Genomic DNA, 15,939 nt, shown 5'->3' on the forward strand with positions numbered 1-15,939 from the left:
AGCCTCTTGGCTTCTGTGGATTCCTTCAAGTTCTACAGTAAGAAAATAAAATTGATATGGTCTCTGTTTTTGTAGTTGATTCTCTTCTGTATCACCACCAGTATGTATAACTGCCTACATCATGCTTTTTTGTCTTTAAGTTCAAAATTCATAGGTTCAGAAGTTTAATCTTCCTTTCTCAGTTAGGTTTAAAGTTCAGTTTCCTATAAATCACTTGAATTAAAAGAAACTTGCTATCTTTATACCACTAGTTGAACTTGACCAATTAGGTACCATTAGTTATTCTTATAGGTCGACTTAATCAATGAGAATTTCCTAGCAACAAGATGGAAGGAGTTGCTAGCCCCACATTCCTGATTTCCATGCAATCATATTGCCCCCCATGCCTATGAGATTTTAGGCTTTGTAACCAATCACATTCATCTATGATGCTGCCTTCTATTTTTCAGATGCTCCTCCTTTTGTCTGTAAAAATGATCCTTGAGCCTTCCTCCAGGGCTTGGTGAGGAGTGAAAGACCCCTTTTATACATAACTGCTAGCCTTACCAACAAACCAAATGTGCTTGTAACTTTGTTGCCTCAGTTTACCTTAATGTACATCAAGAGAGTTGGTAAGCCAGCCAGGAAGCTGAAGAAGGGATGTCAACTCCTCGTCCAGTCTCCTAGGGCACTCTTTTTCACTGAAGGACTTCTTCAAAGAGGACTATCCCAGAAGCCAGACTTCCCTCTTCGTAAAAACTCTTCCAAGCCAAGGTAAAAGCCCTTACACTATTGGAGAAATTGCACCTTTGTTTATCTATCTCAATGTCCTGTTTGTATGTAGGGAGACTGTTTGACAATAACTGGCAAATAGAAAACCCTGGAAATCCTCCTGAGGAACAGGTCCCTTGGAGACATTTTTTCATCCAAGGAAGACTCCTGGCTCAGGACAAGGAGTGATCAAGAGATGCATGTTAGTGGTACCCACTTAGGGAAGTAATAAAGTAAGTCCCAGGTCACTCACTGCTACTGGCAGGAAGAGAGGTTAAGTCCTGGGCCTTAACTGGCGAGAAGGAAGTACAACACTTCCCACTCTAAAGGGATCGGGGAAGCCCCTCAATAAGTCTGGAAAAGAGACACTTCTCAGCCAGAAGGGGATAACTAGAAATAGGGCCTGAAAAGACAACAGTGAATGATAAAAACCCATTCCTTACCCAAATTAGTCTGAGACATGAAGTCCCAAATCTGGCCTGAACAGGGATTGGTACTTGTGCACAATTTTTAAGTGTTCTTGTGTCTGTCTTGTTACCTGTTGTGAGACAAACTAGCTTTTCCTTGGGGCCTGGTCGGCCAAAGGAGAAAGAATGAAAACTTTTTTCTCTAGGAATATCTGTCTCCCTGCCTTTCTAAACTCTAGCCAAATCAGAAGGCAGACAAGAGATAAAGAAAAGCTGCAATCTTTGTTCCCTAGCTTGCAGGGATTTATGGCATTTAAAGCTAATTCAAACTAAATTTGTGGTGGAATTTCTAAATTGTGGTTTGAACATTTTATAAATGCTGAAATATTTTGGTGAGTTTTGGGGTGCCACTCTGTAGGATTTGTTTTAAGGAAAAAACAAGATTAAAACGTGAAAAATTGCATGGGAATAGCCCTTAGACTTTCTATCACTCTCTCCCTAAAGAGCGACAGATCTGTTGTTTTAGTGCTATGGTAGGAAGGTGAATTCTTGGGAGAAAGGAAAAAAAAGGTTGCATTTTGCAGATTAAATTTTTCTGGTACTGAAGAACTGCCTATATAGTTTTCTGTAAATAATTTTTTATTTTTTCCAATTACATGTATAGATAGTTTTCAACATTCATTTTTATAACATTTTAAGTTTTTTCTCTCTCCCTTCCTCCCGCCCCCCCTTCCCAAAATAGTAATCAATTTGATATAGATTATACCTGTGCAATCATGTAAGCATATTTCCACATTAGTCATGCCGTGAAAGAAGAAAGAGAACAAAAGGGGGAAGCCACAAAAAATTTAAAAAAAGGGAAAATAGCATGCTTTGGTCAGCATACAGACTCCATAGTTCTTTCTCTGGACGTGGATAGCATTTTCCACCATGAATCTTCTGAAACTGGCCTAGATCATTGTATCGCTGAGAAGAGCTAAGTCTATCCCAGTTGACCATTGCACAACGTTGCTGTTACTGTGTGCAATGTTCTCCTGAGAACTATTAACTCTTTCTCTGATCACAAAAGCTTGTTTAAATCAGGGAGTAACTAAAGAGTAAGTAAAATTTACTTTTTGGAAGAGTGTTTTATTGTTATCATTGTATTTTCTTCTGTGAATGACAGAACTTGTTTAGAAAATTAGAACCAAGGTCACCAAAAAGAAACTGGGTAAGACCATTTGTTTATGAGCTCTTAAGAAACACAAAGGCAGCAGTATTGCAATTGTTCAAGATTGTACCAAGAAAAACTTTTTGCCAATTTACAAAGAAATTCAGTGGGGTGAAGATTAGTTCTATTGGTAGCGTGGAATATGACTGGAAAAGAAATATTAAAGGGACTGAGCAAATGTGGCATCAGAATATGAAAGAAAACAGAGGCAGTTTGGGAAGGATCTATGAACAAAGGAAGAGAAATTTTAAGTAAGTGGGGTCTGAGCACAAAAAGAGTTTGGAGTTTTGGAAAGAGGTCTGAAGGAGTTTTTGATCTAAGAAGGATATGAAAAATGTGAATTCATGACTAATTTCACTTGTCTGACCTCTCTCACATCCATCTGCCCCACTTGATATCAGGAAATTGCTTTAGGCTACACATGAGAAGGGGGGAGATGGGGAGAAACAAGATCTTTCTCAAAAGAAATAAATTACTCAATTTATAGATTTGCCTATTTCTGATTAAACTGGTAATTTGTAACAGAAAATTCTGAAGTCCTTCATTCATGAAGAAAAAGCACAGAAAATATTAATCTAGTCGCACCTCACACATTCTGGGAACAAAGTTCTTTTAATAAGGCTCCTCTGGACAAAGAGATGGGAGCTTTGAGCTCCTGAGTGACGGTCACTTTCTCAGGAGGAAGTCTCCATCTCAGGCAGCCTGGGCCCATTTAGGCCCAAAGAAAAGAGTTTGAATTTGAGAGTATTTCGCTTAGATTTCAAAGTGGGTTTCAGCTTCTAGAAATGAAGCCAAGGGACTAGGAAGATTACAACACGTCTCCACAGAAGAACAACAGCTCTTGTTATCAATCCTAAGCAGAGGAGAATCAGTGATTTTTAACGAGCTTTCATTATCAGACTCTCGGGCTTAAGAAGTATTGCTAATAAGGGAGGGAAGTACCCAGTGGCCCAGAACTCATTAAAAACTCACTAGAATAAAATCCTTTGGGTCCATTCAAAGTGGAGCCATCTTTACATGGCTTTCCCTTCCCTTTGATATTACCTCCGATTTATCCTGTAAATATATATCTATGTCTTGGATGTACACAGCTGTTTGCATGTGACCTCTCTCATTAGAACATGAGCTCCCTGAGCTGCAATCCAGAGGGCCGTCTTCATGGTACCCCAGAAATGGATTCATCCTGAAAGTTCACTGCAGCCCTGGCATTCACACCAGGGAGGTATCCTCTGACTGAAGAAGGGAGCCCAGGCAAGACATCAATTCTCACCAGGTGACACACTTCCAGACTGCATCATGCCCTGGGCCTGGTACCTTCCTCACTACCATTTTTCAGCTCCCTTTCATGCACCCTGTTAGAATGTATACTTCTTCAGGCCACTGAGTTTGGCTCAGTGCTTAACCTATAGTTCCATTAAAAAATGCTTGTTGACCAAGGGAAAGGACGGTGTTTTTAGCCTATCTTTGTTTGCCCCACAGTTTAGCACAATTCCTGGCACAAAGCAGGCACTTGATAAATGTTTACTAATTATATAAATCCTTATTATTTCCATAGGCTATTTAGAGCAGGGGTTCTTAACATGGAGTCTATTAATATGTTTTTAAATATTCTGATGACCCTATTTCAGTGTTATTAGAAACCAATGTATTTAAAAGAAACCAATATTCAATTGGTTTCCTTGGCAATTTTATATATTTTTATTTTATGCATTTAAAAACATTGAAAAATCTGTATGTTCTAAGATATTTATAGCAGCTCTCTTTGTCGTGGTAAAGAATTGTAGATTGCAGGGATGCCCATCAATTGGGGAATGGCTGAACAAGTTGGGGTATATGATTGTGATGGAATAGTGCTGTGCTATTAAGAAATGATGAACTCAGTTATCTTAGAAAAAACACAAAATAATGAAGAGCAAAATGAGCAGAACCAAGAGAATGTTGTACACAGTAACAGCAATGCTGTTTTGAGAACTCTGAGCAAATAAGTCATTTTGACTATCATAAACACCCAAATTAACTACAAAGGCCATACGAAGGAAGATGCTATCTGCATCCAGAGAAAGAACTGATAAATAGAAGTACAGAATGATTTTACACATGTGTATGTACACACACAGACACATAAAATCACACATACATATTTGTGTCTAATGGTAGCCATCTCTAGGGTAGGTAAGGGGGGAGGGAAAAAAGGGGGAATGTTGAAGAAATCTACCTGATAACTTTATTATATATTTAAAAGAAGTAGCAAGTTGTTCATAATAAATTTGCAATTTCACGTGCAATCATCTTTTAAAAAATGATACTATGTTGTGGAAATGCTTGTTTTATTCCATTAATTAAAAATAAGATGAATTCTTAAAAAATATTCTAGGGAAGGGTCTGTAGGCCGGGGGGGCGGAGCTAAGACATTAAAAAGGTTAAGAACCCCTACTTCAATCGACCAAAAACACATTTATGACGTGTCTACTAACTATGCCAGGCACCGTGCTAAGTCCTGGGGATACAAAGAAAGGCAAAAACCAGTCCCTGCCCTCCAGGAGTTCCCAGTTTAATAGGGGAGAAGACAACATGCAAACACTCTGAACAAACAGACCATGTGGCATGTGTAAAGGGCATGGGGCCCAGAGTTAGGAGAGACTTCAATTCACATTCTGGGCCTGATACTGAGCATAGGCAAATGGCTTCACGTTGGTAACATGGGTCTTACCAACGTCCCAAGGTTGTGGCAAGGCTGAAGTGAGATAGTCTATGTGCCAATGGGAGCTTGTTTTCATGATGTTCCCTCCTCACACTTTAGAGAACACCAAGTGCAGATGATAGCCAATCAGTCTCTGGGATGATTTGGTCCGGGTCGGGGAGAGGAGTACAACATTAGTGAGTTTAACGTACAACATCAGAGCTAACCCAACTGTGTGTAAAGAGTAAAAAGTGAAGCCAAACAGGGCAAAGCTCAGTTATCTGAGAAAGTTTTGAACGATCTGCTTCCATAAAGTCAGGATTCCTAATCTGAGGACAGATTTCAGCTTCTACCTTCCTGGTTACAAGGTAGGGTTTGAGGTGGGGCTTAGTGCTGGGAAATTATAAAACATAAAAAGGTATAAATAAGAGGTATTAATCAAGGGGTAAGGGAAAGCCCAGAAACAGAAAGATTAATTTTCTTTTTAAAAGAACTTCCTGCTTCCCAGAAGTCATCTGAGGGACTGTGCTTTAATTAAACCCTCTGTTTCCCAGAAAATTCCCAAGTCATTCTGAAGCCCTCGGTTTATGCCCATGCCACTATCAGTGCACACCAGATAAAACCTGTGCTCTTCGCCTAGGCCATCTCCATAATCTCCTCCTTTTGAGAAACTTGAAGAGGCAACAAGCCCGGATATCACAGCTGAATCTCCGGTCTGGGTGAGGGGAGGTCAGCATGATCATGGGGTGCCAACCTCAGGGGCATCTTGCTGATTACTGATCCCTCATAAATGAGATACTCTACAGGATTTAGAGTTGGTCCAGGAGGAAAATCCAGCCCAATGAGGTTAAATTTATAGGATCATAGATTCAGAGGTGGAAGGGCCCTTAGAGGCCATTTTACAACAAAGGAAACTGAGGCTGAGAGCAGTTAAGTGACTTGCCCAGGGTGACACAGTTAGGCTCTAAAGCAGGATTTGATCTCAGCCTTCCTGACACCAAGCCCAATATTCTATCCACCGTGCCACCTTGCTGCCCAAGACCACAAACATAAAAAATAACCCAGTCAGAATTTGAAACCAGGTCCTCTGACTCCAAATCTAGCAAAGTACCTGCTTCTGAAAATAATGACATTTAAGAGAGGACAAGAGTCTCCCAGGTAGTCTGATGAAATAATCAGACCTGCAGGAGAAACACCACGTGGAACTTTCCAAAGAGGAGCATGTCCCAATCCGAGGCCAGCCACCTGTACTGCCTCCAGGCTCAGCCCAGCCTGTTCTCAAGTAACAGGTAATTGAGTAAACGATGAAGCGGACAGCTCCAAACTGGAGCAAAGCTTCCTGGACAAACAACCAGTCTATCTGACTGCGGGCCTAGAACGAGGCCCTGTGCCCTCCAGAACAAAGCTGACCTACAATTCTGGGCTCCACCATTCTCTCCCCAAGACAGGTGTCAATGCCAAACTCCTGTATAAAGATGGCTCTGTGAGTGTCTACTGGTGGGGGGGAGGGGCTCCCCCTCCCCCCATCATAGGGGTTCAGGGGAGTATTCATCTCTCTTTGAGAGCCAGCAGAGGTCGTTTGGTGGCTAGCCCAGGCAGCCTCCTACTAACCATCAGTGACCAAGAGGCTGCATTCCACAGCAAGAGTGAAACAGATGAACAGAAAAGAACAGCCTGGAGCCAGACAAGGCTTCCCATCAGCATGGGACAGGGCCAAGGGGGCCAAGTCTGGAGTCAGAGGGCATGGGCCAAAATCCTGCCTCTCATATTTATTCCCTGTGTGATCTTGGGTAAGTCACGTCACTTCCTTGGGCCTTGGTTTTTTTCATCTGTAAAAGGAGGGGGTCGGACTAGGTGGTCTGAGGTCCCTCCCAGCTCTGGAGACTGGATCCCATGACAGTTAGGGAAAATGTCAAGGTGTTAAAAGTAAGGAAGGCATGAGGCAAGGTGGACAGAAAAGAGGCCAAGGAAGGGGAGAGGACCCCTTAAACTGCTATTTGTCTATTAGGAGGCCCCCAGATGGGTGGCCACCAGAGGAGAATGAGAAACCCAAAACAACTGCTCAAGTTTTTAATCCCTCCTGCAACTCAGAAGTAATTAGGCTCAAGAGGAAAAGGCATTTTCTCCCAGACGACCAAACCACGAATAGCCCTGGGGCCTGCTGTGACCAAACACTGGCTCACAAAAGCCTGGTCAGGGCCCAGCCTTGAAAAGGAAACTCATTTCTACTGGATGTGGTGGAAACTCAGTCCCTGGAGACACCAAAGTCTGGAGGCAAAACATTCTGGAAAAGGCCTGAACGGTATCATTCCAGATCAGAAAGTTTATTTGAGTAGACAATTTCAAAATAAATAAACCAGTGCAGGTCTGAGGACCTACATCCTGCTTGTTTGAATTAAAACAAAACTCAACAGGCACACAAACGCTATTCTGACATCACTTTAATAATGACCCTGCTTCCCACCCTGTCCCCCCAAGCTTCTAGAAGGGGTGGCTCACTTTCCTGGTGGGAAACAAAGGGGAGAACGTTGGCTCCTACATGGGGGAGCGCAAGAACCTTCTCTTTTAGAGGTTTGTGGGGAAGCCCATGTTTGATTTTTAAATGAACAGGTTTTGGTTTTTTTTGGAGGGGGGAAAGGCAGGGCAATTGGGGTTAAGTGACTTGCCCAAGGTCACATAGCTAGTAAATGTGTCAAGTGCCTGAGACCGCATTTGAACTCAGGTCCTCCTGACTCCAGGGCCCGTGCTCTACTCACTGGGCCACCTCGCTGCCCCCATGTTTGACTTTTAAACAAAGTCTTACTGATCTCTTTTGTGTTCACAATGCATACATCCCCCCAGCATTCTCACCCTGTTAAGACTTTTATGGACTCTATTTGCTGGCTATAGATCAAATGAGCCAAAGTACTGATTCTTCCCCCAAAAGTGTACAGACCTGAGTTGGTGGAGAGAGTTCCCTCACCTGGGAGTTCCCACACCACTGGAATCCCACAGGTCTAGTCCCGCTCCCTAATTTGTGTCTGGAATGGTGCCCTAGGTTCTGGATGACCCTTATGTAAATAAAACCTTTTCCATTTCTCCTTAAAACTCCCTATGTGGTTTATCTCAGAACCACAAACCCCTCTGAAGTTTACGCTGATTATATAGTACAGACAAAAGGTCTTTTAGAGCTAGATTTTTTTTCAGCCTCTATTTCAATGCTACCTTAATCAGTTTATAGTTGCAGCTTTCACTGAATATGGCTTTAAGACTTCCTGAATACTTTTTCAAAAGTCAAATTCTGTGGTGCCTTCAGCTCTCTTGTAACAAGGAAACATTATATACCTCCCTGAGGGAAGAGTCTGCAGAGATTGCAATGAATAAAAGGATCACAGCTAGGGCTGGGAAAGGTCTCAGAGTCTACCCCCTCATTTTACAAATGAGGAAACTGAGGCCCAAGCACAGGAAGTGACTTGCCCAAGGTAACAGGGGGAGTGATTATCACAGGGAGGATATGAACATTCCCCCCCCCATTCAATGGACTGTGCCATCTCCTTGTGCTAGAAACAAATTCCAGTGAGGAATTTATGAAAGGGCATCCAAAAGGAAAAACAGAAAAACATACGTTACCTTGTCTGCGTAAATCGGAATGTCGTGAAATGGCGATATGTATTCTCCATTTGCGTTTTCTGCAAAATGAAAGAAACCAGTCAGCAGTACTACTAATCAGAACCCCAAATTTGTACAACAGAGGCATTTTTATTCACACATGCAGAGAAGCTGTTTTGTGAGTTATCTGAAAACGAGCAGAGTAGGATGAGGAGAGCACCTGAAGGCCGGGACCCTGGTTCAGCACTGCCCCACCCCCACCATTTCCTCCTTGGGGAATGGGGGCAAGGCATTTCAGCTCCCTGGGCTTGATGACCACTGAGGAGCTATCACTTTCAATTCTAAATCTATGGTTTTCAGAGTTATGATTACCAGAAACAGAAAGAACTATTTGCAACATGAATTCTGAGGCTTTAATTGTCAAATGAAACTAAACTATAGAATTTTAGAACTGAAAGAAACATCTGCACAATCATGAGGTTTAGAAAACCACGGGCTCTTCTGTTCATGATCCAGTCTCTCCAAGTTGGAAGAGGTATCTGGACTTGGGGGATGAGTTTTTCTGGCCCTGTAAGGGATGGAATGGAGGGGAGTGAGCCCACAGATGAAATCACAGGTCCCTGAAGTAAACACAATAACAGAAAAGGAGAGGCCCAGGTGTGATGGTGCACCCCTGTAACCCTGGATACAGAGGGAGGCTGGTCGGCAGATAGCTGGACTTTGGGAGTTCTGAGCTGCAGAAGGCTAAAGCAAATGGATGCCTACTCCAAGGCCAGAACCGATGAGGGGTATCCCCAGACCTGGGACCACCAATCTGCCCAAAGAGGGGGAATTGGCCCAGGCTGGAAAAAGGAACATGATGAAGCTCTCTAGCCAATGGAACATGGGCCTGGACCAGGGCCAGGGATGGTCTGCTGCCCTCCCAGCCTGGGCAAGAGAGGGAGACCTGGTCTTTAAGGAAAAAAATGGGGAGGCGATGCTGACAAAACTTGAGGACAGACCAAACACGTCAAGCATTACCAAACTCTAGGAGAGGGGAGAATTTGTTACCACGTAAAAACAGATAAACTTCACAAGTCGTTTGCTTTTCATTCCACAGAGACTCGATGCTGTGGCTATGAATTAGATTTCTGCTAAATTAAAATCTCCCAAGATGAAGAGATACCTTACATTCTATATTTATTCTAAAAGAAACAGCAGTTCCTTCCTTCTGGTCCTTTTATAATACATTATTAACCGAAGACAAGAACCTGACCTTACAAATACTAATACCTCTAAAGCCAACTGCATTCCTACCACAGCCAAGCTTAGCGCCTGATTTATAAAAAGAGCAGGTAGGTAGGTCTGGTCCTGTCCAGCTCTTACCCTGAAACTCATCAATCTGACAGATTCTTTCAGACTCAAGCAGTAAAGACATCAGACTGGGAAGGCTGATAGAGCTGAAAGACCCTGTCACCACCATCCAGACCGGGCTGGTCCGAACCAGGCTACCTTCTTACTTTACAAAGGACTTAGTCCAAATATGGTTTAGGAAAACACATTTATGATATGCATTTAAGGCTGCAAGCATTTGAGGATTCTAGTTTAAAACTTTTGGTGGTGGTTCTAGGACCTTGCAATTCTTACATTCTGAAGCATGGTATGAGAAGGTGCCTCCTCACTTCTTTGCAGAGGTGGGGGACTATGGGTATGGAAACCTGCACAGGGCAAACCTTTTCAACTCATGGTTTAGTTTTGCTGAACTGGGAGTGGGAGGGGCAGACTGGGAAATGTGGATTATGTAGAAACGAAATATAACACTCCCCCACCACCACCCCCCCCCGTTTCTTTCATTGCTTTTAATAATAATAGCTAGCATTTATATAGTGCTTTAAGATTTGCAAAGTGCTTAACAAAAATTGTCTCATTTTCCTTGATAACTCTGAAAAATAGGTGCTATAGTTATCCCCAAGTTACAGATCAGGAAAAAGAGGGGAGCGCTAAGTGACTTGTCCAAGGTCACACAGTGCCTAAGACTGCATCTGAACTCAGGTCTTCCTGACTCCAGGCCCAGCACTCTATCAAATCAGATGACAGCTGCTTCTGGCAAAGAGTTTTGAAATTTTTACTTGGTGGAAGTATAAAACACACATACACCATTGCCTCCTACTGCCTGCTTCCTTCCAGGTAAGCACCCAATTGACTGGTTTTAGTTTTTCCCGTCAGAACCAGGGATTACACTGGGTGTGGTAAACTCTGTTCTCAGTCACTTGGAATCCACAGCTGTTGGGGGCAGAGATGAAGGGCTTTACCCAGGCTTAGACAGTAGGCACAGTAAGGACCTGAAGCCGGCTCTTCTGCCTCGAGGCCCACCTACTAGCCCAGCACCAGGTTGCCCCTCACAGGGGTAGTAATTGTGGACCTAAGTTTACTATGCTTTTAATCTGCAGCTTTGTTTTTAACCCGTGAGGTTCTTTCCTTCTTCCTTCCAAATCCCTGCAACAGAAGAGCCTGTTTCACCACAACCCCATCCCCATCCCTGCTGCCCCGCCCACTACCATCTTACCATCTCTACCTCTCAAAGGTGCAGCTCCTCCCCTCCAACATCCTCCCCAAAATCCTCCAGTGCAGGGCCAGGAAGGCCATGCATCTGTATTTCTTTATGCCATCACCATAAAAGTCTGATGAGAAGAGTAACTGCCACCACTCTCTGCTCCCAGGGTGTTAGGCTGGAGACAGTGTGGGCCAGTGGTCAGAATTCTCCTCTGCACTCGGAGGCTGCGCCGCTCACTGGGATACGGCCCTGGACCTGCCCTGCAGCTTGGGCCTCGACTTCCTGTCCTATAAAGTGAGCGAATCCCTCAGGTCCCTGCCTACTTTCAATGTGAAGACTTCCAGGGCAGAAAGCTGCCCAAGGTGGCAGGCCAAAAGAAAGACCATCCCAGGAGGGCCGGCTCCAATTCCACAGTCACAGACTTGAGCCTGACCCTCAGACCCCTCCCCTGAAACACAGCAATCCCTTTCTGAGAGGGCTGCTCTCAGGAGAGGGCTTCATAAACCTCCAAGGACCTGGAAAAATTATGAAAATGAGGCATTCTCCATCCCTGCGGCCCTCAGCCTTTGACGGCATTTGGTCATTCTGGAGAGTGGATGTCCACTGGGCAGTGCATAGAGAGCCAGGCTCCAAGGCACCAGTCCCACTTCTGACCATTCAGAGTGTGGGACCCCTCAGTGGTCCGGGGAGCTTTCTGGGGCTAGAGACTACGTGCAGGAGATGCCACCCTGCTCTGGCAGAGGGCACAACTTCTACAGGAGCTCCCTGGGTGGGGGAAAGCCATGAAATCCCCTACCTGGGCCCTGGCCCTAATCTTGGAGAAGAACGTGGTAAAAGACGCCAGCAGGACGATGCCTCTCACAAAGGCTCAGGATCATAGAACTGGGGTCAGAGTCCAACCCGCTCTTGTTACAGATAAAGACCTGGAACCCAGAGTGGGCCCAGCTGGTCCTGGACCCCAAGGCTGCTGGACAGTCCTTCAGGGCTCCTAATTCACTCCCTTTTCCCCCGTGTCATCTCCCATAACCAGCTTTTTACCTAAACACCCCCAAGTCTGTCTGGGCTTTTTCTCAGTCCACGGGACTGAAGCCTCATGATCCCCAGGGCTGAGGGGGGTCTTCTGGATCCCCCAGCCCCACGAGCCCTATACAAAGTGGCCGCTTTCACCAGCCTCTGGCCCCTTCGTGTTTCTCTGTATTTTATTTTATGGATTTAATGTCACTATTCCAACAGGGGGTCCTCGGACAGACAGAGGGTCCAGGATCCCTGGTGTGGCCGAGGCCCCTCCTTCCCCAGGCCAGGAGCTTCCCCTGAGGCTCTTGAACCCGAACAATCTCCTTAGGCGGATTCTTTTAGCCCCTTTCTGGAAGGGATTCCGGGTCAGGCCCCGGAGCGGCTCTGCATGGGCACGTGGAGACTGCCGGGCACGGACTAAGGCCGGTCCATCCGCCCCGGGGGGGGAAGGAGCTGGGAGCAGGCAGGAGCCCGGCACCCCCCAGCCTGGCTTGGGGTGGGGAGGCGTGAGAGCAGACCCTGGAGGTCCGCTGTGTCCCCCTCGCTCTGGTCGTCACTTTGCTGCCCGGGCATACAGCGGGCACACAGTGGGCACGCAAGGGGCACACACCACGGAATCCCAGGGGGCCCTGGCCAAGGACTGATCGACCGCTTGTGGGCTTGTCCTGGCCCGGCCCTCCCCGCACGTCCCAAACCTCGGCCCTCGCTGGGACTATCTGAGCCTGGACCAGATCCCCGGCTCCTCGGGCCCCTCCATCTGCGATGAGCTTGGCCGCTCGGGGCTGGCGGGACCTCCCTCGTCCTCTCTGGCCTCAGTTTCCCCATCTGTCAAGACCCTCTCGCTCCAGAGGCGGCCGGGGGGGGGGGGAGGGAGGGGAGGGGAGGGTTGGGCCTCGGTCTCCCCCAGGGCGGTGAGCCCCTCCCCCGGCGCACCGCCGGCCACGTGGCCCCAGCCCAGACCGACAAATGAATGAATGAGGGAGCGCGCTGGGGAGGGGGCGTTCAGCCTGTCGGGAGCGCGCGGGGGCGCGCAGGGGGGGGCGCGCGGCCTGTCGGGAGCGCGCCCCCGCGGGCACTCACTGAGGAATAGCCGGTACTCGAGGCTGTAGGGCGCCGCTCGCTCCTCGCTGCTGTAGCCGCTCATGGCGCCGCTCGCCCGCCCACTCCGACGGCCCGACGCCCCGCAGCCTCCTCCGCACGCCTGCTCCGACCCGGCAAGGGCTCGTCAGCCGGCCGCGCGTGCGCACCGGACAGCGAGAGGCGGAGGCGCTGGAGGTCACGGCTCAAGCCGGCCCCTTTTAATCCCTAGCCCCGCCCTTCGCCACTGCGCAGGCGCAAACTCCGCTCCGCCCCCGCCCCGCCTCGCTCCGCCCTTTCCTCTGGTGTCGCGGCGTGTCTGCCGGCGCTAGCTGAGTGCTGGGCACTGCCCCCAAGCTCCTCCTACCGCATTCTCTGTAAAAGCCAGGTGCCACGCTAGCTCCTACCGCATTCTCTGTTGAAGCCGCCCCTCCTGGGTATCCGCAGTTCTTAGCCCATGGCCTGGCTCCTTTGCAGTGGCACGACTCCACGCTGTTTCAACTGCTACATTTTAAAATCTTAATTATTTAAAATATGGATGTGAAAGCTTTAAGAGCATAAAACTGCACTAAGATTTTGGGGACACCCCGTATAGTGTGGGAGTCGGGAAGAAGTGAGTTCAGATGTGACCTCAGATGCTTACACCTGTGTGACCTTGGGCAAGTCACTTCCCCTCGGTCTGCCTCAGTCCCCTCATCTGGAAAGTGGGGTCAATAACTTCTAAGGGATGTAGGAAATACACAGCAGTAAATCCCAGGATCCCTCCAAGGACAGAAGAGATGAGGACAGACAGACACAGCCTCCACCCCCTTGAGGCTCTGGCCCCTAGCCCTCTTCATTTTGATCAAGGCCCAGGAGGCGAAGGCCCTCCCTGCCTGGAGCAAGGGTCGGGCTCGGGGTGCTCTGCAGGGCTGGATGGCTCCTCTGCTCACTGCGAGTTCTGCTTTCTGGACCAGAGACTGGGTCTGGGAAAACCTCCAGTTTCGGTTCCTACTTATGTACTCACTGGAATGATGCAATATCCCACAACTTTCCCTTTCTCCGCTGCCTGCTCAATGCAAGGAAATCAGAGCCCAGTGACCTATGAACCAACCCAGACACCTCCCTTTGATTGACTGCATTGGAGGCCCAATCAGGGTCAAGTCCAGCAAACCTCCCAGGCCTCTTCCCGTCCTCCTCTGGGGAGCCCAGAGTCAGTCAGTAACTTTCCCTTACGTAAGAGAAAAGCTGCCTCAAAGAGGAGCTGAGCCAAGGGGGGCCTTAACTCCTACTTATGTGTAGACCCTGTGCTACAGAGTGCATGGACTGCACCCAGGGTCAGAAGAGCTGTGCTCCCGGTCCACCTGCCCCTGCCCTGACCTAGCTGTGTGACCTTCAGTAATGACTTCAATTAACCTCTGTCCCCTGTAATTTCCCGGTCAGATGTGATGACGTTTAAAAGTCCGGTGAAGCTCAAACAATCTGCGATTCTGAGCCTTTGCTCATTTGGGGCAGGGCTTGGAAGTGTCATGATATGCTGCAGTGCAGGACACAATGAAAAAACCAGCAACCTCCAGTGAGAGGACCTGGGCTCTGACCCTCCCTGAGTGACCTTGAATGGGTCATTTCCCTCTCTGTGCCTCAGTTTCCTTAGCTGTAAAATGTAAGGGTTGGACTAGATGGTCTCTGAGGTCCCTCTTATCTCTAAAATCCGCAAATCTCTGATCCTGCTGGAAAGAGTGCTCCCCTTGAAGTCAGAAGAACCTGGCTTGAGTCCCAGCTTTAATTAATCAGTTTACTAAGCACCTTTTATGTACCCGCACAGGGGATACAATGAAATAATCTCTACTCTCAAGGAGCTCTATGATATAATAATGATAGCATTTATACAGCACTTTACAAATATTATTTCATCGTCACAACAGCCCTGAGAGGTAGGCTCTATTATTATCCCCATTTCACAGATAGGAAACTGAGGCAGATGGAGGTTAAGTAGCTTGCCTGGGGTGACACAGCTAGTAAATATCTGAGGTCACATTTGAACTCAAGTCTTCTGACTCCAACTCTCACTTTATTCACTAAGCCAAAAAAATATGAATATTTGTTTTAATAAAAAATTAACAAACAAATAAATGCAACAAAGCAATTAAGTACAAGCTAGTTTGGTAAGAAGAACACTAGCAGCGGGAAACCCAGGAAAGGTTTCCTGCAGAAGATGATGCATAAGCTACATCTTAAAGGAAGAGCAGTTCTGTGGGGCAGAGACAAGGAGGGAGGGCATTCGAGGCATGGAGACAAGAAATGGAGCTTCAGGACTTCGTTACTGCGGTCAAGTCATCTTGTCTCACCTTCCTAAGCCACAGTTTCCACATCTATAAAGTAGGAATGACAATCTTCGCTGTCTCCCTCCCGGGGTGTGTATAAGGACAGACTTGTGTCAGCCTCAGAACTCTATAGAGAGAGCAGTAAGGAGAGATGGACGTCACGCCGACTCTGGGGTTCGGACTAGCTAGGAGGATCTGGACCTTAGCTGGGGAAGGTGACCTTCCTCTTGGGGTGGAGAAAAACCAAAGATGGTGAATTTCTGGTGTCATAGAAAGCAGGAGACCAAGAAACACCAAGTGACTTTTGTAACGAGTTTATTGACCATAAAGTATAACATGACGCCCTTCAGAAGAGGCCACAGTCAGAGTAAGGAAGC

General features: G+C 46.9%; 1 protein-coding gene across 1 annotated transcript in view; it reads right to left on the reverse strand.

The window, feature by feature from the left end:
- The window catches only part of PPA1 (inorganic pyrophosphatase 1), a 38,540-nt gene extending 25,032 nt beyond the window's left edge, over positions 1-13,508 (reverse strand). Inside the window, exons 1-2 of the mRNA XM_036736914.1 lie at positions 13,263-13,508; positions 8,657-8,715 (exon numbers count right to left, since the gene is read on the reverse strand). Of these exons, the coding sequence (XP_036592809.1) occupies positions 8,657-8,715; positions 13,263-13,326 (123 nt within the window). The 5' untranslated portion in view covers positions 13,327-13,508. The remainder of the gene's footprint in view (positions 1-8,656; positions 8,716-13,262) is intronic.
- Between the last annotated feature and the right edge of the window lie 2,431 nt (positions 13,509-15,939).

The sequence above is a fragment of the Trichosurus vulpecula genome, chromosome 8 (genome assembly GCF_011100635.1).
Source record: "Trichosurus vulpecula isolate mTriVul1 chromosome 8, mTriVul1.pri, whole genome shotgun sequence".
NCBI lineage: Eukaryota > Metazoa > Chordata > Mammalia > Diprotodontia > Phalangeridae > Trichosurus > Trichosurus vulpecula.